At 45.0% G+C, this 27,365-nt stretch overlaps 1 protein-coding gene across 2 annotated transcripts in view; it reads left to right on the top strand.

Moving 5' to 3' along the window:
• The window catches only part of trappc8 (trafficking protein particle complex subunit 8), a 125,795-nt gene that overhangs the window by 87,134 nt on the left and 11,296 nt on the right, over positions 1 to 27,365 (top strand). For both annotated transcript variants that reach the window (XM_078398029.1, XM_078398028.1), the window contains 8 exons: positions 1,181 to 1,310; positions 4,186 to 4,314; positions 5,165 to 5,319; positions 10,215 to 10,657; positions 18,412 to 18,562; positions 21,665 to 21,761; positions 23,734 to 23,802; positions 23,894 to 23,952. In XM_078398029.1, coding sequence (XP_078254155.1) covers positions 1,181 to 1,310; positions 4,186 to 4,314; positions 5,165 to 5,319; positions 10,215 to 10,657; positions 18,412 to 18,562; positions 21,665 to 21,761; positions 23,734 to 23,802; positions 23,894 to 23,952 — 1,233 coding nt within the window. The remainder of the gene's footprint in view (positions 1 to 1,180; positions 1,311 to 4,185; positions 4,315 to 5,164; positions 5,320 to 10,214; positions 10,658 to 18,411; positions 18,563 to 21,664; positions 21,762 to 23,733; positions 23,803 to 23,893; positions 23,953 to 27,365) is intronic.

Genomic DNA, 27,365 nt, shown 5'->3' with positions numbered 1-27,365 from the left:
TGAATTAAGTTCCATTTGCTGTAACACTCCCATTGACCTAGTTGATCGTGATCCTGTTGTAATCATGGGTTAGTGTGTCAGAAGGAACTGCAGATGCTAGTTTACCCTGACGATAGACATAAAATGTTGGAGTAACTCAGCGAGACAGGCAGCATCTCTGGAGAGAAGGAATAGGTGACTTTTCGGGTCGAAAACCTTCGTCAGGCTTAATCATGGGTAACCTCCTTTACTGTCCACTATTTCCAATTTTAGTGTCATCTGCAAACTTGCTAACCATGCCACCTACATTCGCATCCAAGTTATTAATATAAATAGCAACCAACAATTAACCTAGCGCCAGCCCCTGCGACACACCACTGGTTACATGTTTCAAATAAGAAAAGTCTGCAATGGCGGAGGGCGGCATGGTGGCGCAGCGGTAGAGTTGCTGCCTTACAGCGCTTACAGCACCGGAAATCCGGGTTCGAGCCCGACTACGGGTGATGTCTGTACGGAGTTTGTACATTCTCCCCATCACCGCGTGGGTTTCCTCCCACACTCCAAAGACGTACAGGTTTGTAGATTAATTGGCTTTGGTAGAAATGTAAAATCGTCGCTAGTGTTAATGTATGGGAATCGTTGGTCGGTGGGGCCGAAGAACATTTTTCCGCGCTGTATAACTAAACTAAACCACGTTCTACCTCCAACCTTCAAGCCAATTTTGTGTGCTCTGGGGATAGCTTTCTCTTGAACAAATGTGATTTAACTTTAGACTTTAGAGATACAGCATGGGAACAGGCCCTTCAGCCCACTGAGTCCGTTCCAAACAGTGACCACCCCATACACTAGCGCTGTCCTACATACTAGGGACAATGTACAATTTTTGCCACGGCCAAAGTATGTCTTGACTGTGGGAGGAAACTGGGACACCTGGAGAAACCCCTTAGTCAGGATTGAACCTGGGTCTCTGGCACTGCAAGGCAACAACTGTACTGCAAGTCTAACTTCATGAAACCAAGAGTAGAAACTAAAACCAACAGAAACCATTGAGCTATGCAAAATGGATTTTTCTAATAATTGATTATCATATTCAATAAAGTTAAATGTATTACATATTTTAAAGGAGCAGCTCAAAGATTTGCATGTATTACGGTAATAGCAATGATATACTTTGAGGTAATTTCTGCCTTTATTTCTTTAGGCAAGATTAAAACTGCTTCCTCGTCTGACAGGTGAGCTGCACATTCTCGGAGTAGTTTACAATCTTAGCACAGTATCATCAGCTCTTAAACAAGATGGACTAGACTCCAGCTCTGGAACACAGATAGCAGGTGAGATGATCTGTTTGTCCAGGTATCTGTCATTTGCATCTTCCAGATTAGATTATGCATTGCAAATTACTTTTTAAAGAAACAAATATTGAAGTGCACAAAGTGCTTATATGCACTGATCAGTCAAAACATTACGACCACTGATAGGCGATGTGAATAACATTGATTATCTTGATACAATGGCACCTGTCAAGAGGTTGGATATATTAGACAGCAAGTGAACAGTCAGTTCTTGAAGTTGATGTGTTGGATGCAGGAAAAATGGGCAGGAGTAAAGACCTGAGCAACTTTGACAAGGGCCAAATTGTTATGGCCAGACGACTGGGTCAGAGCATCTCTGAAACGGCAAGGCTTGTGGGGTGCTCCCAGTCAGCAGTGGTGTGTACCTACCGACAGGTCCGAGGAGGGACAAGCCGGCGACAGGGTGTTGGGCGCCCAAGGCTCATCGATGCACGAGGGCACCGAAGGTTATCCCGTCTGGTCCGAACCGACAGAAGGTCTACTGTGGCACAAGTCACAGAAAATTTTAATGGTGGTCACGGAAGGAATGTGTCACAACACACAGTGCATCGCACCCTGCTGCGGATGGGGCTGCACACATAGGACCAACAGCATATTAGGCAGGTGGTCATAATGTTTTGGCTCATCAGGTCATAATGTATTGGCTGATCGGTGTGTGTGTGTATATATATAGACATATATAGACATATATAGACATATATAGACAAGGGGACATTTAGAATATATGCTAAATCCATATCCACGGTGGCGCAGCGGTAGAGTTGCTGCCTTACAGCGAATGCAGCGCCGGACACTCGGGTTCGATCCTGACTACGGGTACTGTACAGAGTTTGTACATTCTCCCCGTGACCTGCGTGGGTTTTCTCTGAGATCTTCGGTTTCCTCCCACACTCCAAAGACATACAGGTTTGTAGGTTAATTGGCTGGGCAAGTGTAAAAATAAATAAATAATTGCCCATAGTGGGTGTAGGATACTGTTAATGTGCGGGGATCGCTGGGCGGTGCGGACCTGGTGGACTGAAGGGCCTGTTTCTGCGCTGTATCTCTAAATCTAAATCTAAAAATCAAAGAAAATAATTTGTTTGAGCACCTATATTTACAAAACAAGACACTGCAGTAAAAGGTACAAATGCTAGAGTAATTCAGCGTGAAGAAGCTGACAAAATGTATGTTAGGTCAGCCCGCAAGACGACAACAGTACCGAAAATTGGAGGAACAGCACCTCATATTTTGCTTGGGTAGCTTACAACCCAGCGGTATGAACGTTGAACTTTTGAATTTTAAGTAACTTCATCTCGTACTCCCCCTCTCTTTCCCCCCCTCCCTCTTTGTCCCCTTCCTCCTCCCTAGTCATTTTACCAGTTCCACAATTCTCCACATAGTTTATCTTGAGATCACTCCTTCCCGTGCGAACAATGGACCTACCAGGCACTGCCCTGCCTGAGGTCATTTGTGGACGGCCCTGGTTGGTCCTGGTCTTTTCTCGCCTCCAGCTTTTCACCTCTTTCCCCTCCCCCCCCCCCCCCCCCAACACTCTATCCTCAGTCTGAAGGAGGGTCCCGACCAAAAACGTCTCCCATCCTTTTTCTACAGAGATGCTGCCTGATCTGAGTTACTTCAGCACTTACAATACAATACATCTTTATTGCCATTGTACAGGGGTACAACGAGATTGGGAATGCGCATTCCATACGATGCAATAAATTAATTAGCTAACCAGTATAAATTTATACAACCCAGTGAAACAAAATTGGAAACAGTTTTAAAACAGTATAAAGTTCAAGTAGGTCTGTGCCGGTTTACTGTGCAATGTGACCATCCGGCTCAGCAGGACCGATTCATAGCAGCTATGGCCCTGGGGATGAAGCTGTTCCTGAATCTGGAGGTGCGGGCGTAGAAGGCCTTGTAGCGTCTGCCCGATGGTAGAATTTCGAACAGACTATTGCAGGGGTGTGAGGAGTCTTTGTGAATGCTGGTGGCTTTTCTGAGGCATCGTGTGTTGTAGATGTCCTCCAAGGCTGGTAGCTGTGTTCCGATGGTCCTCTGAGCTCTATGGACTACCCGCTGAAGAGCTCTCCTCTCTGCCTCCGTGCAGCTGAGGTACCACACAGGGATGCCATGCATTAGGATGCTCTCTATGGTGCAGCGGTAGAAGGTCGTCAGCAGCTGTTGGGGTAGACCAGACTTTTTCAGTGTTCTCAGGTAGAACAGTCGTTGCTGTGCGTTCTTGACCAGCGCAGCGGTGTTAGTGGACCATGTGAGGTCCTCCGAAATGTGAGTGCCCAGAAACTTGAAGCTGGACACTTTCTCCACACGGTCCCCATTGATAAAGATCGGAGCGTATTCCCCGTTGTGTGATCTACGGAAGTTGATGATCAGCTCCTTGGTCTTGGAGGTGCTTAGGGACAGGTTGTTATCAGAGCACCAGTCCGCCAGGTTCTGCACCTCCGCTCTGTAGTTTGTTTCATCACCGTTGGTGATCAGCCCGATCACCGTTGTGTCGTCTGCAAACTTGACAATGGTGTTGGAGTCGAATGCAGGAACACAGTCGTGTGTGAATAGGGAGTAGAACATGGGGCTCAAAACACAGCCCTGAGGTGTGCCGGTACTCAGGGTGCCTATATCTTTGTGTCTATATCTGGAGAACATGGATAGGTGATGTTTTGGACACTTCAGTCTGCAGATGCTGGATATCTGAAATGGAGAAATTACTGAGCAGTTAGTTTGGTTTGGGAGTAGAACTTAAACTTGAAATAAAAGGCCCTCTTCTCTAATACTTCCAGAACAGTTAAGGATTTTGAGCATTTGTAAAGATTGTGCCCATTCCTACACTTTGTTTCACCTGTTCCTCCAGCCAACTGCCTCAATGTCAGCAGTCCTTACATGGCAAAATCTGGAATGAAACCACAAACTACTCATAACCTCCATCAACCTAGCTCAATGGATCAACTGGAGTACTACCATGGACTGAGCTGGACTGAAGGTCAGTCGGGGAGGGAGTTGCGAGGGCAAAAGGGTTGCGCTGTGCAGGGCAGGTTGGGTTTGAAGCATTCTTGCCTATTTCATGTACATGAAATTTGGCTACCTTTTTAGATTCGTTCAAATATTGATTTAAAAATGCCACAAGTCAATGCTCCTCGTAACATTTCTGAAACTTGTTTGGAGTCAGGGAGCATTAATAGGGGCATTTAAGTTTTTTTTTAGATGGGCATAATATGGATATGCAGTGAATGTAAGGATATGGATCATGTGCACACAGAGAGGATTAGTATAACACTAGACGGGCGTGGACCCTTTGGGTCCAAACCTCTCCTGTGGGCCCAGCAACCCTCCCTGCAAACCTCTCCTGTGGGCGCGGCAACCCTTGTTGGGTGCAACCATCTTGTTTGACCCTCTGCTGCCGCGCTGCACCACAGGAGGATGGCCAGTCCTCCCGGGGGGGGGGGGGGGGGGGGTGCATTTATTAAAGTAAGTTAATTTTTTTAAAGTGACAAAACTTGATTTATTGAGACCCCGGGAGAATGGTGAGTAGGGTTGGCCTAAAGTTGTTGCGCTATCATGTACCATTTTGGCTGTATATCGAGAACAAATCTATCCACAAACAAGATGAGAGTTTTAATAATATAAGATATATGGATAATATATATATATAGATGGCATCATGTTTGGTGTGGACATGGTGGGCAGAAGGGCCTGTTCCTGTATTGTACTGTTCTATGTTTTATAATAGTGTTTTGTTTTATATTTTAAAGCATACACGGAATATGTAATGTTAAATTATAAGTGCTCTTTTTTCTAAACATCCAGAATTTTTCTTTAAAATAATATTTTAGGTAAAGTACCTCAAGGATTATCAGTAAGAGGCCATCAAGATTTGGAAATCCAGGGACCTAGACTCAATAACACTAAAGAAGAGAAAACTTCTGTGAAGTACGGATCAGATCGGCGGTTAGATCCCATCATCACAGAGACAAAGCCCTTATTAGAGGTAAAGATCAATCATTACTTGTGTATATTCAACACTCATTGCCAATTTAGCGTTCTCCAAAATTAAAACATTTCTTTCTTTTTTTGTTGCAGTTTAAATGTGATATTAAAAACTGTAGGTAAAATCTAACCAACCACTGAAGTCGGGCTAACTGGCCTATAGTTTCCACTCTTCTGCTTTGCTCCCTTCTTGTACAGCGGGGTAATATTTGCAATTTTCCAATCAAAAGGAACCACGCCTGACTCCAACGATTCTTGAAACCTCACTTAATGCCTCCACAATTTCTAAAGCTACCTCTTTCAGAATCCTGGGGTGCAGTCCAGATGACTTATCCACCTTCAGACCTTTCAGTTTCCCAAGCACCTTCTCCTTAGTAATAGCCACTCCACCAACTTCCACCCCCTGACTCTCTTGAATTTCAGGCACATTCTCCACTGTGAAGACTGATGCAAAAAAAGTTATTCAGTTTCTCTGCCATTTCTTTATTCCCCATTATCACTTCTCCAGCATCATTTTCCAGCAGTCCAACCTCTTTCTTCCTCTTTATATATGTGAAGAAATTCTTGCTATCCTTTTTGATATTATTGGCTAGCTTACCCTCATAATTCATATTTTCTCCCTTTATTGCCTTTTTAATTACCTTCTGTTGTTTTTTTAAAAGCTTCCCAATCCTCTGGCTTCCTACTAATCTTTGCAATGTTATATGTCTTCTCTTTTAGTTTTATGCTATGTTTTACTTCCCTTGTCAGCCACGATCACCTCATTCTCCCCCGGAATCTTTTTTTCTTTGGAATGAAAAGATCCTGCATCTTCTGAATTATTCCCAGAAATTCCTGCCATTGCTGTTCCACTGTCATTCCTGCTGGGGTCCCTTTCAAGTCAACTTTGGTCAGCTCATGCTTCTGTAGTCCCCTTTGCTCAGCTGGAATATCGACACATCTGATTTCATGTTCTCCCCCTCAGATTACAGTTTGAATCTTATCTTAGTATGGTCGTTATCTCTTAGTGGTTCCTTTTGCTTGAGCTCCCTTATTAAATCCAGTTCATTACACAACACTAAATCCAAAATTGCCTTTTCCCTGGTAGGCTCCACGTCAAGTTGCTCTAAGAACCCATCTTGGAGGCACTCTACTAATTCCCTCTGTTGGGATCCAGTACCAACCTGATTTTCCCAGTCTACCTGCATAGTGCAATCTCCCATGACCACCGCAACATTGCCTTTCTTGCTGATGTATCTCCTGATGTAACTTGTACCCTATATCCTGACGACTGGGGACCTGTAAATAGCCTTCATTAGGGTATTTTTACCCTTGCAGTTTCTTACCTACCCACAAAGTACATCTTTGGATCCTATGTCACCCCTTGCGAAGGACCGAATTTCATTCCTTACCAGTAGAGCTACCCCACCCCCTCTGCCCACGTGTAACCTTGAATATTCAGCTACTGGCTCAGATCCTCTTGCAACCAGTCTCTGTAATGCCCACAAAATCATACTGACCAATTTCTAACACTAGTACAAGCTTTGTTCCTTATACTACGTGCATTCAAATGTAATACCTTTAATTCGGTGTTCACCACGCCTCCTCTCACATCGGTCCCAATTTTACCCTTACTCTCTTATTCCTTAAATTTACTGAGGTAGAATCTGCTACATTGATTTGAGGGGTTAAAAATTATTAAGTTGCGTTGACTGTGAGAGCTAGGAGATTGACCTGCCCTTGTAACATTTATCTATCAAAAGTTGAATCATGTTTGGTGCCGGGGATTGCCCTGCCTGATTGCCAAAGAGACCGCTGTGCATCTATGCCAGGACAAATGGACTGATCCTTCAGGCAGGATGAGCTTGGTGTTGTAGCAGTCATGATTGGCATATTTAGTACATCCCCCCCCCCCCCCCACATTCATTCAAATGGATTCACATCCTGAACTGAAAAGGTTTCTTTTGTTTATAATGTACATGAAAATCAAATAAAATAACACTTTTTAATTCTTTAAATTTCCAACAACTTGTGTGCTCCTTTGCTGATCAAGGCTCAAAACGATGTTGGCTTATTGATTGGATTTGCTGCCTATTTACCCACAGATCGTTCCAACCTAATGGTTTCTGTGAAGGCATGCCACTAGTCAAATGCTGCTATTGTTAAAGGCTAGAAATACGATTTCTTGGTGTACACATTTACTGGAACATTAACTTGTTGCTGGAAAGGTCAGATTTGGGGCAACCTCTCAGCTCCATTCTGACCTTGAGTCCTTCTGTGTGGAGCTTGCACGTTCTCCCTGTGACCCTGTGAGTTTCCTCCGGGTGCTCCAGCTTCCTCCCACATCCCAAAGACATGCTGTTCGGTTGGTTAATTTACCTCTATAAATTGCCATTAGTGTGTAGGGAGTGGATGAAAAAGTGGGAGGGCATAGAGCTAATGAGATCGATGGTCGGCTTGGTCTCTTTGGGCCGAAGGGCGTGTTTCCATGTTGTATCTCTAAACTAAACAACAGATGAGACAGTGTGAGCTTGGTGTTTGGAAGAATGAAGCTAGGTCTTTTAACATCTGATTTAACTAAAGTTGAATTGGGAAGATAGAGTTGTTAAATGATCGAATAAAAACTTCTGTTAACACTATGGAATGGTAATAAAGGGATTACAATTACTTTTTTGTCCAGTTTTGATAATTTTGAAACAATACATTTTGGCAAAACAAAATCCTGGAGGAATGAGGTCAGGCAGCATCTGTGGAGGGAAATGGAGAGATGACATTTTGGGTTGGGACCATTCCTCAGACTGATAACGTAGAGAGGTGCTAGCTGGTGGAGAGAGGTGGGATAAAAGCTAGCACAGGATAGATGGATCAGGTCGAGAAGAGGCTGAGGGGCAGGTGAGTCAAGTGCCAGAGAGAAGGGTGGAGATGGGAATCCAGGCTGGCGGTGATGAGTGGAGAAAATGTAAAGGTGCAAGTGGTGGAATCAGATAAGAAAAGGAGATGGGGAGTGGAATGCATTTTAACATGTACTTTACTTGTCAGCAATGAGTGTGACAGAAAAGATTAAAGGTAATTTGTGCTGTGCCTTTCAAATCTCTGACTCCACAACAATCTTATAGACTTCTAATTGAAAACTGGCAACTGTACATAGTGCAACTTTCAGCATGATGTTGGTTTATTCTTCCTATAAACTACAGAACTGGAGACATTAAATGGTGTCGTCATGCCTCTAAAATGTTACAGGGAAGTATTTTTAAATTGGAGCTCAGCAGAGATTGGCAGAGAATTGGCTATTTCATTCTGAACCGCAGTGCAACAAATTATGGGAAACTATAACATTTAATAGATTTAATGTAAGGGGAGAAAAATTAATACATTACAAATAGTGCAGAGCAGTTCAGTTGTGACAGTTAAAATGTGCTGGCCATTTCCCTTTTAATGTCCTCCATCTAAACAAGATGACCGTATTTGGAATGAGCTGCCAGAGGAGGTAGTTGAGGCAGGTAAACATAGAAACGTAGCAAATAGTTGCTGGAGGAGGGCATTTGACCCTTCGAGCCAGCACCGCCATTCATTGTGATCATGGCTAATCATCTACAATCAATAACCTGTGCCTGCCTTCTCCCCATATCCCTTGATTCCACTAGCCCCGAGAGCTCTATTAACGCTCTTTTAAATTCATCCAGTGAATTGGCCTCCACTGCCTTCTGTGGCAGAGAATTCCACAAATTCACAACTCTCTGGGTGAAAAAGTTTCTTCTCACCTCAGTTTTAAATGGCCTCCCCTTTATTCTTAGACTGTGTCCCCTGGTTCTGGACTCCCCCAACATTGGGAACATTTTTCCTGCATCTAGCTTGTCTAGTCCTTTTATGATTTTATATGTCTCTGTAAGATCCCCTCTCATCCTTCTAAACTCCAGTGAATACAAGCCTAGTCTTCACAATCTTACCTCGTATGACAGTCCCTCCATCCCAGGGATTAACCTCGTGAACCTACACTGCACTGCCTCAATAGCAAGGACGTCCTTCCTCAAATTAGGAGACCAAAACTGCACACAATACTCCAATACAACTGCAGAAGGACTTCTTTGCTCCTGTACTCAAATCCTCTTGTTATGAAGGCCAACATGCACTTCCTGCTGTGCCTACATGCTTACTTTTGGTGTACAAGGACACCCTTTGTTGCACTTCCCCTTTACCTAATCTGACACCATTGAGATAATAATCTGCCTCCTTATTTTTGCCGCCAAAGTGGCTAACCTCACATTTATCCACATTATACTGCATCTGTCATGCATCTGCCCACTCACTCAACCTGTCCAAGTCACCCTGCAACCTCCTAACATCTTCGCAGATCACACTGCCACCCAACTTTGTGTCATCTGCAAACTTGCTGGTGCTACTTCTAATTCCATATAGTTCGTCTCTCCCCTACCTTAGTCATCATCCTAGTTTTACTGTTCGTATCCCCTCGTTATCATCTACTCCACAGCCAACAATGGGCTCTTTGGCTGTCGGTGTCAGCTCTGATTTGTTCTGTACCTTTTCACACCTTTAATTTCCCTCTCCCTGACTCTCCCTGAAGAGGGGTCTCGACCCGAAACGTCACCTAATCCTTTTCGCCAAAGATGCTGCCTAATCCGCTGAGTTACTCCAGCATTTAGTGGCTATCTTCTGCATTTAAAAGACACTTGGACAAGTACATGGATCGAAAAGCTTTAGAGGGATATATGGGTCAAATGCAGACAATGAGACTAGTGGGGGCATGTTGGTCGAGATGGATGAGTTGGGCTGAAGGGTCTGTTTCTGTGCTGTTTGACTGCAGTTTTTGTAATTTTCCTGAATTTGCCTGATAAATGCTGTGATATTTGTGCATACTGTGTAAATTGTGTTTTATCGAACTTATTTTTCTGTTGGCAGGTATTTTTCATTAACTTTCCCACTGGATTGCTTTGTGGGGAATTGAGAAAAACCTACGTGGAGTTTGTGAACGTAAGCCAGTGCCCGCTTACTGGATTAAAAGTTGTGTGCAAGGACCCAGATTTCTTTTCCTTTGGGAGTAAAACTTCTGCGTTAACGCCACTAAGTCCGACGGCTTCAGAAAACTGTAGCGCCTACAAGACTGTGGTAACCAACTGTGCACGCACCTCCTCGGCCATCACTTCATCCGTTTCTCCTGCAGACTTTGGGATGGACTCTGGAAATCCACGCTGGGTGATGGATGTGCCTCTACCTGACTCTGTATTGTTGCCCGCGGCATCTGTGCAACTGCCCCTGTGGTTACGTGGACCCGACGAGGAAGGAGTACATGAAATAAACTTTTTATTTTACTATGAGAGTACGAAACTACATTCAAAATCAGGGTGAGTTTACCTCTGAAATTTTATTTTCATAACTTCTTGGAGCATGATTAGGCTATTCGGCCCATCAAGTCCATTCAATCATGGCTGATCTATCTCTCCCTCTCGACCCCATTCTCCTGGCTTCACACCATAACCTCTGACACCCTTACTAATCAAGGATCTATCATTCTCCACCTTAAACATACCCAATGAGTTGGCCTCCACAGCCATCTGTGGCAATGAATTCTGTAGATCCACCACCCTCTGACGAAATAAATGTTTTCCTCATCTCCTTTCTAAAGGTCTGTCCTTTTGTTCTGAGGCTATAACCCCTGTTCCTAGATTCTCCCACTAGAGGAAACATCCTCTCCACATTCACTCTATCCAGGCCTTTCACTATTTGGTAAGTTTCAATGAAGTTCCCCCCTTATCCTTCTAAACTCCAGGAAGTATTTTCTTTTGCTGACAAGAGATGACTCCCATAAACGTTGGAATTGGTCATTTTGTTTTGATATTTGACACGTATAAACTTGTTTCAAAACTCACTTCTTACATTTTTAAAGAAGAACTAATCTGACGCTCACAATCTTTCATCTTATTTTGGATGATTCAATGGGGCTTTTTTTTTTTTTTACAGATTACATATTTAATGTGAAAAAGACAGAGTGCTGGAGTAACTCGGCAGGTCAGGCAGCATCTCTGGAGAACAAGCATAGGTGACATTTTGGGTCAGCACCCTTCAGACTGAATAATGAGCCTGACCTGAAATGCCATGTATTCTCCAGACCAGCTGCATGACCCATTGAGTTACTCTATCACTCGGTGTCTTTTTTATTGTAAAACAGCATTTACAGTTCCTTGTATCCTTGGGTGGTACAGTTGCGCAGTGGTAGATTTGCTGCCTTCCCACCCCGGAGATCTGGGTTCGATCCTGACCAAGGGTGCTGTCTGTGTGGTGTTTGTGCGTGGACTTGGTGGGCAGAAGGGCCTGTTTCCATGCTGTATCTATAAAATATCTATATCTTTTATATGCGTGTCTTTCATTCGTGTACAGAAGCTGTTAACGTGAGAGAAATGTCTTGCAGCTCTGCAATTTGAAACTTATTTTGCCCTTAGCATAAGCTTGGTGCGTAGGATCCTAAAATAATGTGCACTGTCCCCTATACCAGTACTCCATAGATGCATCATTTGTGAAAGCAGCATTCTGGAACAATTGCTTTTTGTCAGTAAAGCAGTAAAAATTGCGATCTGCACAGCAAACTCCCAAATTCTTTGGCCTTGCACAAGGCTGTTAACGTGAGAAAAATGTCTTGCAGCTCTGCAGTTTGCAACCTATTCTGTTTAGATTTAGATTTAGAGCTACAGCGCAGAAACAGGCCCTTCGGCCCACCGGGTCCGCGCCGTCCAGCGATCCCCGCATATTAACACTATCCTACACCCACTAGGGACAATTTTTACATTTACCCAGCCAATTAACCTACATACCTGTACGTCTTTGGAGTGCGGGAGGAAACCGAAGATCTCGGAGAAAACTCACGCAGGTCACGGGGAGAACGTACAAACTCCGTACAGACGGTGCCCATAGTCAGGATCGAACCTGAGTCTCCGGCGCTGCATTCGCTGTAAGGCAGCAACTCTACCACTGCACCACCATGCTGCCATTTCTTTGTGATGCACTCCAGCTGCCCTCTTCTCACTGATTATCTTCATGTTATATATTCCTCAGTGCCCCTATGAACTTGTACAGTTTATCCCCACCAAAACATTAGCTTCATGTTTGCTGACACACTCCGTTGACCCATCCACTGCTCCCCTACCTTCTCTGCAACTTAAAACTAGCTGCCTGACCTGAGCGATCTCAGCATTTTCTTGTGTTATTTTGTCCATAGCATAAGCTTGGTGTGTCAGAGATTAAAAGAATGTACACTGTCCCCTATACCAGCACTCATAGATACATCATTTGTGAAAGCAGCATTCTGGAACAATTGCTTTTGGTCAGTAAAGCCATAAAAATGATTGTGAACTGCACAACAAACTCCAAAATTCTTTGACCTTGCACATGCTAAACCAAATTTACTAGGTGACCCAGATGAGGTTCCCTTTCGTCTGAAGAAGGTACCGACCGAAACATCACCCATCCAGAGATGCTACCTGACCTGCTGATTTATGCCAGAGCTTTGTGTCTATATTCCCTTTTATCCTGTTAACAATTTAGATGAAATACTAGTTTAGTTTGTCCTTGTCTCTGGCAACTTTCATAGCCCACATGAAATGTTTTCATGCCATGATTGTCGAATTAATGACTCATTAGTTCGTCGAACTAGCATTAGTGTATTATTGTCACATGTAACAAGATACAGTGAAAAACTTTGAGTGCTATCCAGTCATAGTGTCAGAGTCTTACAGCATGGAAACAGGCCCTTTGGCTCAACTTGCGCACACTGGCCAACTTATCCCATCTCCACAGGTTCCACCTGCCCGCATTTTGCCCCATATCCCTCCAAACCTGTCCTACTACTTCCTCTGCTAGCTCATTGTCCGTCCAGTCAGAAGGTCTTGCCCCAAAACATTGCCTGTTCTTTTTCTCCAGGGATGTTACCTGACCTGCTGAGTTACTCCAGCATTTTGTGTCTGTCTTCCCTCTACAGATGCTGCCTGACCGTTGGTATTCTTCCAGCATGTTTCATTTTGCTTAAGATTCCAACATCCGCAGTCTCTTGTCTCTGCTAGAAATACTCAACAGGTTCATTGTCTTTCTATAGGTGTTGCCATAGCTGCTGGATATTTTCACCATTTTATTTTTTTATCTAATACTCAGTAATCATTAGGAAAATTGGCACCTTCTGTTCATGTCTTAACCTGCAATTCTTCTTGAGGCTGGTGATGCTGGAGAGATCTCTTCTTTAATCGCAACTGGCTGGTATACACTGGAATTTAGAAGGATGAGAGGGGATCTTATCGAAACATATAAGATTATTAAGGGGTTGGACACGTTAGAGGCAGGAAACATGTTCCCAATATTGGGGGAAGTCCAGAACCAGGGGCCACAGTTTAAGAGTAAGGGGTAGGCCATTTAGAACGGAGATTAGGAAAAACCTTTTTCAGTCAGAGAGTTGTGAATCTGTGGAATTCTCTGCTCAGAAGGCAGTGGAGGCCAATTCTCTGAATGCATTCAAGAGAGAGCTTGATAGAGCTCTTAAGGATAGCGGAGTCAGGGGGTATGGGGAGAAGGCAGGAACAGGGTACTGATTGAGAATGATCAGCCATGATCACATTGAATGGTGGTGCTGGCTCGAAGGGCCGAATGGCCTACTCCTGCACCTATTGTCTAACGGTCTCTGTGATGACTGATAATCCCATGGTGTTTTCAAATTGGGAGTTCCAAGATTCTGACCCAGTGACGATGAAAGAATAGCGACATATTTCATGTCACATGTGCTGCGATATTGTTAAAAACATTGTTGTGTGCTATTGAGGTAAATCATACTGTAAATCAGGTAGTGCAATCGATAAAGTAAGCACAGTGCAGAATATTGTGCTATAGCTGCAAAGAAAGTGAAGATTATTTTAATGTCCAAAAGCTGCAATGAGATAGATTGGAACATTGATAATTCGTCCCTTGCACGTGAGCGGTGGGTTCAAAAGTCTGATCACACCAGAGGCGGAGCTGTTCAATGCAGTAAATCCAATGTCAATCGAGCAGGCTGCTTTGTCCTTGGGGTGTTAAACTCCACCAGACAGCTGTTTCTACCTGTGGGCATGTTCTAATTCTCTGATCACGTCTCCTTTATGGAGACACAACATATATTTGCGATTCATTAGAAACTGTATTGTGTATGGTCCCCAAACTTTTAAGCACAGTGGCGCACAGACTTGTTACCTTACAGTGCCAGGGTTCGATCCTGACCACGGGTGCTGCCTGTACAGAGTTTGAACTTTCTCCCTGTGACCGTGTGGGTTTTCTCCAGGTGCTCCGGTTTTCCTCCCACATTCCAAAGACTGGCTGGTTTGTAGTTTAATTGGCTTCTGTAAATTGTCCCTAGTGTGCAGACAGGACCAGTGTATGCGTGATTGCTGGTCGGCGCGGACTCAGTGGGCCGAAGGGCCTGTTTCCATGCTCTATCTCTAAACTAAACTAACCTGCAAAGCATCAGTTGAAGTAGTCAAAAGTAAAAGAATTGCAGATACCAGAAATGTAAAATAAAAACAAAAGGTACTGGACATGCTTAGCAGGTTAGGCAGCATTTATGGAGAAAGGAACAGGTAATGTTTCGAGCCAGATGTGGAGAAGTGAGAAAGTTAGCATGTTTAACGTTGTAGAGAGGGGGAAGGTTAGAGAGATTGTGGTGATAGGGTGGAGCCCAAAGTTCAGATGACTCACATACTGACGAGTGATAAATACCTATTATTCAAAGTTGATCTGTCTGAAGGAATGTAAATGAAGATACAAGATACTGCAGATGCTGGTTTACAAAAAAAGAACAAAGTGCTGGAGTAACTTGGCGGGTCAGGCAGCATATCTGGAGGACATGGAAAGGTGGTATAGGAGTATAGGAGCAAAGAGGTCCTTCTGCAGTTGTACAGGGCCCTTGTGAGACCACACCTGGAGAATTGTGCCCACAGGTAGAAACAGCTGTCTGGTGGAGTTTAACACCCCAAGGACAAAGCAGCCTGCTCGATTGACATTGGATTTACTGCATTGAACAGGTGTCACCTATCAATTTCCTCCAGAGATGCTGCCAAACCTGTTGGGTTACTCCAGCATTTTGGACTGTAAAAGAAATGATTGAGCGTAGTTTTGTGAATTGAAATGCAGATTATTATCTGAATGGTGTCGAGTTAGGAAAAGGGGAAGTACAACGAGATCTGGGTGTCTTAGTTCATCAGTCACTAAAAGGAAGCATGCAGGTACAGCAGGCAGTGAAGAAAGCTAATGGAATGTTGGCCTTCATAACAAGAGGAGTTGAGTATAGGAGCAAAGAGGTCCTTCTGCAGTTGTACAGGGCCCTTGTGAGACCACACCTGGAGAATTGTGTGCAGTTTCGGTCTCCAAATTTGAGGAAGGACATTCTTACTATTGAGGGAGTGCAGTGTAGGTTCACAAGGTTAATTCACGGAATGGCGGGACTGTCGTATGTTGAAAGACTGGAGCGACTGGGCTTGAATACTCTGGAATTTAGAAGGATGAGAGGGGATCTTATTGAAACATATAAGATTATTAAGGGATTGGACTCGCTAGAGGCAGAAAACATGTTCCTGATGTTGGAGGAGTCCCGAACCAGGGGCCACAGTTTAAGAATAAGGGGTAGGACATTTAGAATGGAGGTGAGGAAAAACTTTTTCACTCGGAGTTGTGAAGCTGTGGAACTCTCTGCCTCAGAAGGCAGTTTAGGCCAATTCCCTGGATGCTTTCATGAGAGAGTTAGATAGAGCTCTTAATGATAGAGGAGTCAAGGGATATGGGGAAAAGGCAGGAACGGGGTACTGATTGTGGATGATCTGCCATGATCACGGCAAATGGCGGTGCTGGTTTGAAGGACCGAATGGCCTATTCCTGCACCTATTGTCTATTGTCTATTGTCAAAGCATTTCCTGGAAATGTGAGCTAATGGAATACTGCAAGTACTCGGCATCTGTGGCAAGAGATAAAATGAGTTAATGTTTAGTTTATTTAGATTAGTTTATTGTCACGTGTCCCGAGGTACAGTGAAAAGCTTGTTGTTGATGCTGTCCAGTCAGTGAAAAAACTATACATGATTACAATCGAGCCATCTACAGTGTACAATAGGTTAAAGGGTATAATGTTTAGTGCAAGAAACAGTCCAGTAAAGGTCTGATTAAAGATAGTCCGAGAATCTCCAATGATGTAGATGGGAGGTCAGGACTGCTCTCTAGTTGGTGATAGGATGGTTCAGTTGCCTGATAACAGCTGGGAAGAAACTGCCCCTGAATCTGGAGGTGTGCGTTTTCACACTTCTGTACCTCATGCCTGATGGGAGAGGGGAGACAAGGGAGTGATCGGAGTGAGACTGGTCCTTGATTATGCTGGTGGCCTTGTCGAGGGAACTGTGAGGTGTAGATGGAGTCAATGGAAGAGAGGCTGCTCTGATCTGTCGTCAAGACCATAGATCTCTGTCTTTTTTTTTGTTTTTGTCTATTGTCATCATTTAATGTACGTTTTGTTCTATTTTTAACTCTGTGTATGTGGGTGGGGGGGTTGGGGGAAACCTTTTTTCTAATCTCTTCCTCAACGGAGTTGCGACCTTTACCGTGTCGTATCTCCGTTCGCGCTACAGCCTAACATCGTGGAGTCGGCGGCCTCCAGCTGGGATCGACCTTGAAGACTCCGGTCGCAGGGCCTGGACTTACCATCTCGGAGGCTTTGGCCGTGGGCCCTGCAGACCGCAACATCGGGAGTTCGCAGGTCCCTGGCTGGCGACCGGTTTTTGGGAGCTCCAGCCGTAGCAGCTTCGACCGCCCCGAAGCGCGAGGTACGATCGACCCGCTCGCAGGCTCTTCATCGCCCTGCGTGGCTCGGCCGCAGCACTTTCCATCGCCCGGTGGGGGCTCAGGACTTTCATCGGCCTGCTCGGCTCGGCCCTGGGACTTTCCATCGCCCAGTGGGGGCTCAGGACTTTCATCGGCCTGCTCGGCTCGGCCCTGGGACTTTCCATCGCCCAGTGGCGGCTCAGGACTTTCATCGGCCTGCTCGGCTCGGCCCTGGGACTTTCCATCGCCCGGTGGGGGCTTCAAAAAGTTGGGAGCCTCGATCACCTCGTGGCACCACGGGAGAAGAATGAGGAGGAGATAAGACTTTGCCTTCCATCACAGTGAGGGTGTGCCTAGAGCAATCACTGTGATGGCTGTTTGTGTAAAAATTGTATCTGTGTGTCCTGTGCTTTTTGTTGTCTACTGCCGGACCCTGACGTGAGAGGACACTGGCGTTGTTTATTCGCCGCTTTTCCGTTAGGATAGTTTGTCTGTTTGTTTTTATGTTGATTGTTTTTGTAAAGCGCTTTGAGCACCCGATAAGGCGCTATATAAAATAAATGCTTATTATTATTATTATTATTATAGATGGATCAGAGCAGGCTGGTTCTGACAAACTGGAGAGGTTGGCAAGTTGAAATTATTCATAAGCGCCTTTCCTGTTTGCAGTTCTGTGCCTTGTTGTGAGTCTTATAATTGGTATGTGGAGACATAAGAGACCGCAATTACTGAGAAAATAAAACAAAGTACTGGAGGAATTCAGTGGGTCATGCAGGATCAGTGGAGGGAATGGTTTGGGTCAGGACCATTCAGACTGTTGGAGAAGAGGTGAGCCATGGGGCAATGTCTCGCAAGTGAAAGGTTGGATGCAGGTGAAGGGGGATTAATTGGCAGGGGTGGAGATAGTGACCGAGTAGAGCTGGAAAGGAGACCCAAGGGGTCCGCCGATAAGGAAGGAAGAGGAGTGAAATGTAAAGCACAGCCGTCTTTGTTTAGAAGGATGAGGGGGGACCTCATTGAATCTTACTGAATAGTGAAAGGCCCGGATAGAGTAAACACGGAGAGGATGTTCCACTAGTGGGAGAGTAAAGGACCAGAGGGCACAGCCTCAGAATGAAAGGACATAACATTAGAAAGGTGAGGAGGGATTTCTAGTTAGAGGGTGGTAAATCTGTGGAATTCATTGCCACAGACAGCTGTGCAGGCCATCAATGGATATTTTGTGTTGTGTGAAAGGTATCTTTTCATTTAAAGTCACCGTGAACCCTCTGCCTTTCTGCCCACAGCCACCGAGTGCTGAGACACACAGCAATAATATGCACGAGCCGCTCTCTCAGTGTGAGGGCCACGGCTTGCAGGAGCAACGCCCTCGATGCAGAAGCAAAGAGCGACATTGATAATCTCCTCCTCTTTCTGGATGTGGCCAACATTAACACAGTGAGTTGCTTAAACATACGCTGTAATATTAAAATTAACTGCAAATGGATTGAAGAGATGTGTACTTGTACTTATCCTTGGATACCAGAAACTAATTATCAGAGAAAACGCCATCTCCCCAAACAAGAATTGTAGCTCATTTTCATTAGTGAAATCATCATTTAGATAGAAGGCAAAGTTATAAGGTGACAGGTTTGTTGGAAATGTGCGGGCTAGTTTTTTACACAGATGGTGGTTGGGGCGTGGAACACAATGCCGAGGGTGGTGTTGGAGGCAGATAGGATAGTGGTGTTTAAGAGACTTTCAGATTGGCACGTGGAAGTTTCGTTTTAGTTTAGTTTATTATTGTCACATACCTAGGTACAGTGAAAAGCTTTTATTTGCATGCTGTCTAGTCAATGAAAAGACTCAACATTAATACAAACAAGCCATCCACAGTGCAGGCAAGGAATAGTGGGTTATGGATCATGTACAGGCAATGAGATCAGTTTGGCTTGGCATCCTGTTTCACGCTGGAAAGGATGCAGAGACGATTTATGAGGATGTTGCCAGGACTCGAATGCCTGCGCTGTAGGGAGAGGTTGAACAGGCTAGGACTCTATTTCTTGGCACGCAGGAGAGTGAGATGTGATCTTATAAAAGTGTACAAAAACATGAGAAAAATAGATCGGATAGATGCAGAGAGTCTCTTGCCCGGAGTTGGGGAATTGAGAACCAGAGGACATAGGTTTACGGTGAAGGGGGGAGGGGAGGGAAAGATTTAGTAGGAGTAACTTTTTTACACAAAGGGTGGTGGTTGCATGGAACGAACTGCCAGAGGAGGTGGTTGAGCCAGGTACTATCGCAACATTTAAAAAACATTTAGACAGGTACATGGATAAGGCAGGTTTAAAGGGATGTGGGCCAAACGCTGGGAGGTGGGACTAGTGTAGATGGAACATATGGCCGATGTGGGCAAGTTAACCTGAAGGGCCTGTTTCCACGCTGTATGACTCTGACTCTACAAACTCTGCCGCAAATCCTTGAATGTCGACAAAGGTGGTTCAGTTGATCTATGTTTTATAAATAAAGACAAATCTTTTATCCTGATAAATGGGAAATTTGTGACACATGAAATAACTGACGTGACTATGTCATTGATATTTTTAAGGAAGGGCAAGATAAAGAGATGAAGATGAATAGAAAAGTTTTGTAATACCGTGAAATGAACGAGTGGGAGGAAGCTTGTGTGAAGATAAATATTAGCATAGGCCTTTGCCAGAATTTCTTGTGTGTGTGCTGTATCAGTCATTTTAAACTGTGGTTTTGTCTTTATTGTAGTTATTACAATTTGACTGACAGATTTGTAAGGAGTGGAGGATGAGCTGTTATATGGAGTTGGGAGTCCAAGGTCAGGCAAATAGTCTGATTCATCCTTTATTTTAAACATGTTATTCATGTATGGTGCCTTGATTAAATTATGTGGTATTGCGCCACATCCTTTGCACCATGCCACAGAGGAAACAGCACGAGGAAGATCTCCTGCAATCTATGCAATTTCCCGGTTGCCAAACACTTTAATTCCCCTTCCCATTCCCACACTGACCCTTCTATCCTGGGCCTCCTCCACTGCCAGAGGTAAGGCCACACGCAAATTGGAGGAACAGCACCTCATATATTGTTTGGGCAGCTTGCAACCCAGCGGTATATTTGTTGATTTCTCTAACTTCAAGTAACCCCTGCATTCCCTCTCACCATCCCTCCCCGACCCAAGTCATTCCACTAGTTTCACAGTTGTCCTGCTTAGTTTCACTGTTTGTACCCACTCGTTATCTCCTTTTCCACATGCTAACAATGGACCATTGTGGGCTCCACTTTCCTTGATCATCATTGCTGGCTTTGATTTCTCCTTTTGCATACCTTTCATTCATTTGTTCCTTGTACCGTTTCATATCTTTCGATTCCCTCTCCCCTGACTCTTAGTCTGAAGAAGGGTCTCGACCTGAAACATCATCCATTCCTTCGCTCCAGTGATGCTGCCTGTCCAGCTGGGTTACTCCAGCTTTTTGTGTTTATCTTCATTCTAAAAGGAGAACCGCACATGGACCATTTGTGGGAGGACTCCTGCATTAGACATTAAAATACAGCACGGAAACAGGCCCTTTGGCCCACCGCGTCCGCGCCAACCAGCCATTACTCCGTGCACTAGCACTATCCTACACACCAGAGACAATTTACGATTTTATCAAGCCAATTAACCTACAAACCTGTGAGTCTTTAGAGTGTGGGAAGAAACTGGAGCTCCTGAGAAAACCCACGGGGTTACGGAGAACGTGCAAACTCCATACAGACAGCACCCATAGTCAGAATCGACCACGGGTCTGTGATGCTGCGAGGCAGCAGCTCTACTGCTGCACTGCTGTGCCGCTCTGCTGGAATGGGAAGAATTCTGAAAAATTAATAATCAATAGGCATGGTACAGCTAGCTGGTAGAGCTGCTGCCTTGCAGCGCTAGAGAACCGAATTTGATCCTGACCATGGCACGTGTGTGTGTGGACTTTGCACATTCTCCCTGTGACCGCAAGGGTAGCCTCCAGCTTCTTCAGGTTCCTCCCACATCACACACCCCGTGGGTTTTCTCGGGTGCTCCAGTTTCTTCCCACACTCCAAAGACGTACAGATTTGCAGGTTAATTGGCTTGGTGTAAGTGTAAATTGTCCCTAGTGCGTGCAGGATAGTGTTAATGTGCGGGGATTCCTGGTTGGTGCGGACTCAGTGGGCCAAAGGCCCTGTTTCCGCGCTGTACCTTGAAATTAAACGTCGCATTTGTAGGTTAATTCTTCCTCTATAAATTGTCGCTATTGTGCAAGTAGGGGATGAGAATACAGGTTAACATGTAATAAATGTGAATGGGTGATCGATGCTCGGCGTGGACACGATAGGCTGAAGGCCCTCTTTTCTGTATCTTTTAATATATATATTTTTTAATTCTACAAAAGGAGGCAAGAAAACAAACAGAAAATATACTTCTAGTTTTTAAATGGACGTATCAAACCGTGAACAATTGGCATTTACTTTAAAATAATGCAGGTGTGATACTAACATTGGGGCTTAATCTTTCAGAGTGAAGCAGGCGTGAGGGAATTCCACATAATTCAGGTGTCTAGTTGCAGTGAGCATTGGAAACTACAGAAATGTATAAACCCTATGGAAGACAAAGGTTGGTGATTTTTTGTGGATGCTTTTCTACTTGTTTTGTTCCAATGCTATTTTTTTTCTCGTTCTATGCTAGCGTTGAAACCAGCAGACCTGCGATATCACAATTTTGGGATTCAGTTCGGGTCTCTAGTGTTTGATTTTTCCCAGGATGGAAAAATCAAATAGTGGAGGCCACAGCTTTAAGGTGAGAGGGGTAAAGTTTAAAGGAGATGTGCAGGGCAAATTTCGTACAGAGGGTGGTGTGCCTGGAATGTGCTGCCAAGGGTGGTGGTGGAGGCAGATATTATAGTGGTGTTTCAGAGGCTTTTGGATGGACATGGATTTGCAGGGAATAGGGGATGTGGATTATGTGTAAACAAATAAGAGTTGGTCTGAGCGTCATGTTCAGCATAAACATTGCCGCCTGAAGGGTGGTTCTTGTGCTGCTCTGTTCTATGTTCCAATGCTGTCTGCGTGGAGTTTGCATGTGTGGTGTCGTGGTGAATTTTCTCTGGGTGCCCTGGTTTCCATCCACATGCCACAAGATATAGAAGTTGGGAGGTTGTTACAGTTGTGCAAGACATTGGTGCGGTCACATTTGGAGCATTGTGTTCAGTTTTGGTCAGGTAGTTTAGTTTAGAGATACAGCGTGTAATCAGGCCCTTTGGCCCACCGAGTCCGCCCTGACCAGCGACCCCAGCATATGAACACTGTCATACACACACTAGGGCCAATTTTACACACACCAAGCCAATTCACCTACATACCTGTACATCTTTGGAGTGTGGGAGAAAACCAAAGATCTTAGAGAAAGCCCACCCGGTCACGGGGAGAATGTATAAACTCCGTACAGACAGCACCCAGTGTTCCGGTGCTGCAAACGCTGTAAGGCAGCAACACTACTGCTGCGCCACCGTGCCGCCCTTGGGAAAGGCGGGAAAGAAGTTGTTAAACTTGAAAGGGTGCAGAGAAGATTTATGAGGATGGTGCCAGGGAGAGGGCCTGTCCTGCGGGGAGAGGTTGAGCAGGCTAGGACTCTATTCCTTGGAGCGCAGGGGGACAAGAGGTGATCCTACAGAGGTGTGTATATATGTTCATGAGGGGATTAGATAGGATGGTAGATTGGGAAATCAAGAACCAGAGGACATAGTTTTAAGGTGAGGGAGGGCAAGTCACAGTGGTGAGTTACTGAAGCAGCCAGAGGAGACCCACATGGTCACAAGGAGAACGTGCAAACTCCAAGCACAGGCAGCGCCCACGGTCAGGATCGAACCTGGATCTTTGGGGCTGTGAGGCAGCAGCTCTACCTACTGTGCCACCCACTATTTTCCCACCTGCCCTTCATGGTTTAAAAAAAATTGCATCAGAAGTGTAACGCGACTCTGAGGAATAAGGTTTGTTGGGCTGGGAGGGACAGAACGCAGCAGGCTTCGTGTTCTTTGTTGTATCCAGTGTTGGGAAATGTTCATCGGTAAATGGTTTTGTGACTAGCCTGCTAGTTAGCTAGGGGTAAACCATACAACTCATTTGCTCCCCGTGCTTTGAAATTAAATCTCCCAGTTACTCTGATCAATGTTCAGAAAAGTGGTAGACTTTTCTACCACTTTTCTACCAACTGAGTCCACGCTGACCAGCGATCCCCGCACACCAACACAATTCTACACACTAGGGACAATGTACAATTTTTATCGAAGCCTATTAACCTACAAACCCATACGTCTCTGGAGTGTGGGAGGAAATCAGAGTACCCGGAGAAAGTCCATGTGGTCACAGGGAGAATGTACAAACTCCATATAGAAGGCACCCTTAGTCAAGATTCGAACCAGAGTCTCTGATGTTGTAAGGCAGTAACTACTGCTGCGCCTCTGTGCTGCAATATTTGGTGAGCTGCTAACTCAGCTATTTATTTAGCTGCAATAAACTGCAGAATAAAATGTACCACTACGTGGCAGGTAGAGCAACCTAAATAACTTTTTTTTGTTGTTAAATTTCAGATGCAAAACTCAGTAGTCGAGAGAGAGCAAAACTGTGTTTTCGGGCAACGCGATGTCAACATTCAGAAGGTGAGCTCAAATACAGACTATGATAATTTTTCTGATGTCTTGATGTAATTGCTAAATTAAGGGGAATCATGCTGATGTTTTCATTTCATAGCTACCTCATGTTCAGAAGGAAGGTATATATTTGCAGATATCGTTCTGGGAAGTGAGCAGGTGAGTAGACATATAATTTTGTTACATTTCATTGCTGTTACTTTTAGTTAATCGTGATACCTTAAGCAGCAATCAAACATCAATTGGCATTTGATGAAATATCCTGAAACTGTTATGGTGATTGTTTATTGCACATCTATCTTTTTTTTTTAAGTCACAAATGATTGATATGTCATATCAGATTGAGATGTGCAGGGCAAGTGCTTTTGGAGAGTGGTGGGTACATGGTGGTACGATACGATAGTGGTGTTTCAGAAGCTTTTTAATGGTCGAATGGATATGCAGGGATATGGATGGCATGCAGGCAGAGTAGACTGGTTAAACCTGACATATTTCTTCTGCAGTTGTATAGGGCCCGGGTAAGACCACATCTGGAGTATTGTGTACAGTTTTGGTCTCCTAATTTGAGGAAGGACATCCTTGTAATTGAGGCAGTGCAGCGTAGGTTCACGGGATTGATCCCTGGGATGGCGGGACTGACATATGAGGAAAGATTGAAAAGACTAGGCTTGTATTCACTGGAGTTTAGAAGGATGAGAGGGGATCTTATAGAAACATATGTAGTTATAAAAGGACTGGACAAGCAAGATGCAGGAAAAATGTTCCCAATGTTGGGCGAGTCCAGAACCAGGGGCCACAGTCTTAGAATAAAGGGGAGGCCATTTAAAGCTGAGGTGAGAAAAAACTTTTTCACCCAGAGAGTTGTGAATTTGTGGAATTCTCTGTCATAGAGGGCAGTGGAAGCCAAATCACTGGATGGATTTAAGAGAGAGTTAGATAGAGCTCTAGGGGCTAGTGGAATCAAGAGATATTGGGAGAAGGCAGGCACGGGTTATTGATTGTGGACAATCAGCCATGATCACAATGAATGACGGTGCTGGCTCGAAGGGCCGAATGGCCTCCTGCACCTATTTTCTATATAAGGGTATTGTGGCTGAAGAGTCTGTTGCTGTGTAAAACTTCCATGTACCTGCTCAAATATCTCTTAAATTTTAAAGTACCCGTCTCAATTACCTCCTCTGGCAACTCATTCCATATATTCACCCCCCTCAGTGGAAAAAGCTGCCCCTCACATTCATACTAAATCTCACCCCTCTCACCTTAAACCCATGTCCTTTGGTTCTTGATTCCCCTACACTGGTCAATAGACTGTACATTCACACAATCTATTCCCCTCATGATCTTATACACCTCTAAGGTGTATCAGGCCTCCTGTGCTCCAAGTAATAGTTTACTGTCACGTGTACCGAGGTACAGTGAAAAGCTTTTTTTGTTGTGTGCTATCCAGTCAGTGGAAAGACCATGCATGAGTGCAATCAAGCTTTCCACAATGTCCTGATACACGATAAAGGAATATCGTTTAGTGCAAGGTAAAGTCCGAATAAAAATAGACAGAGCGTCTCCATGAGTTAGATGGGAGGTCAGGACCGCTCTCTCATTGGGGATTGGATGGTTCACTCACCTTGTGTCAGCTGGGAACAAACTGTCTCTGCATCAGTACCTATGCTTTTCACATTTCTGCACCTCTTGCCAGAGGGGAGAAGGAGGAGTGTCCAAGGTATGACTGGACCTTGATTTTGCTGGTGGCCTTGCCAAGGCAGTGTGAAATATAGATGGAGTCAGTGGAAAGGAATTTGGTTTGTGTGATGGTCGAGGTTATTTCCACAATTCTCTGCATTTTCTGTAAAAGTTGGTTGTTGGAAACATGCCAAACTTCCTAAGCCATCTAAGGAAGTAGAGTTAGATATAAAGTGCAGGAGTAACTCAATGGGTCAGGCAGCCTCTCTGGAGGAAAGGGATGGATGATGTTTCGGGTCTGGACTCTTCTTCAGACCCAAAACATCACCTATCCTTTTTCTCCAGAGATGCTGCCTGACCGTTGAGTTATCCAGCACTTTATGTTTATCTTTGGTAATAACCAGCATCTGCAGTTCTTGTTTTTGCTTAAGGAAGTCGAGGCGTTGGTGTGCTTTCTTGGCCATTGCTTTGATAGGGTGGCCTGGTGATATTTACTCCCAGGATCTGGAAGCTTTCAACCATCTCCACTTCACCATCAATTTATACTGGGGGTGTGTGTACTGCTTTGCTTCTTGAACTCAATCATTATCTCCTTTGTCTTGTTGATATTGAGGGACAGGTTGTTGTCTTGGCATCAGGTTACAAGGTTTTCCATCTCCTTCGTCTCATCATTATTTGATATCCAGCCCACTGCAATGGTGTCACCTGCGAATTTGTAAATTGAGTTGGATTTGTATTTGGCTGCACAGTCGTGGGTGGGTAAGGAGAAAAGGAGGCTGAGAATGCACCCTTGCGGAGAATAAAGTCCAAGCTTGCACAATCTCTCCCTCTAACTCAGCCCCTTGTGTGGTCGCGACATCTCTCTAATCTTCTCTGCACCCTTTCCAGCAAAATAACATCTTGGTCGCTTTTATGGTTTGGTTATTGGGTGTCAGGGTGCTTGCGAGTTTGGAATAGCAGACCTCCCAACCCTTCCGAATTTGGCGGAAAGTTTCCGCTTTCTTAATTCATTTCCGCCATTCTGATTTCACCTCATATTTTTCCGCAAACACATGCCCCGCCGCTCGCCTCACGCCGCTCGCCTCGCCTCTGGCCCCGACTCGCCTCGCCGCTGGCCCCGACTCGCCTCGCCGCTGGCCCCGACTCGCCTCGCCGCTGGCCCCGACTCGCCTCGCCGCTGGCCCCGACTCGCCTCGCCGCTGGCCCCGACTCGCCTCGCCGCTGGCCCCGACTCGCCTCGCCGCTGGCCCCGACTCGCCTCGCCGCTGGCCCCCCCTCGGCGCATAGCGCGAGGCCCGTTGATGTTGAGAGGGGACGGGGTGCAGGGGAGGGGGGCAGGGGAGTGGAGGAAGGGTGGTGGGGAGTGGGGGAGAATGGGAGGAGGAGGGTGGGGGGAGGTGGAGTGGAGGTGGGGTGAAAAGATGGGGAGGGCGGGAGTGGGGGGGAATGGGGGAGGCGGGGAAAGGGGGGAGAGGAGTAGGGGGGAGCCGAGAGTGGGGGTAGAGTGGGAGGTGAGAGGGGTGGGGGAAGGGGGGTGGGGGGGACATGGACTGTTGTGATTTGCTGTTGAAGACCACTGGAGCAAGTATATCTTCAATGAAATTAGGTATGTGCAGTTTTAAATGAAACACTTTCTTCATAACTTAGTCATACATTTAGTGTAAGGAAAAAGGAAAATAGAGAAAAGAAAACAAAATGTTTTCTTTGTGTTGTAAAAAGTATTTCTGTTCAATAACCTTTCTGTAAATAGCAGAATATACTCATGATAGACCTGACATTGTACATGTAGTCCAAGAACTACAGACTGTTGGCAATAATTGTTCTTTTTTCACACATGAGTGTAGCGCAACGCGTACGCGCATTGGGCATGCAAACTTTTTTTGCTGAAAAATTGC

This window comes from Rhinoraja longicauda, chromosome 4 (genome assembly GCF_053455715.1).
Source record: "Rhinoraja longicauda isolate Sanriku21f chromosome 4, sRhiLon1.1, whole genome shotgun sequence".
Lineage (NCBI taxonomy): Eukaryota > Metazoa > Chordata > Chondrichthyes > Rajiformes > Arhynchobatidae > Rhinoraja > Rhinoraja longicauda.
This window is presented reverse-complemented; position numbering and strand designations above follow the sequence as displayed.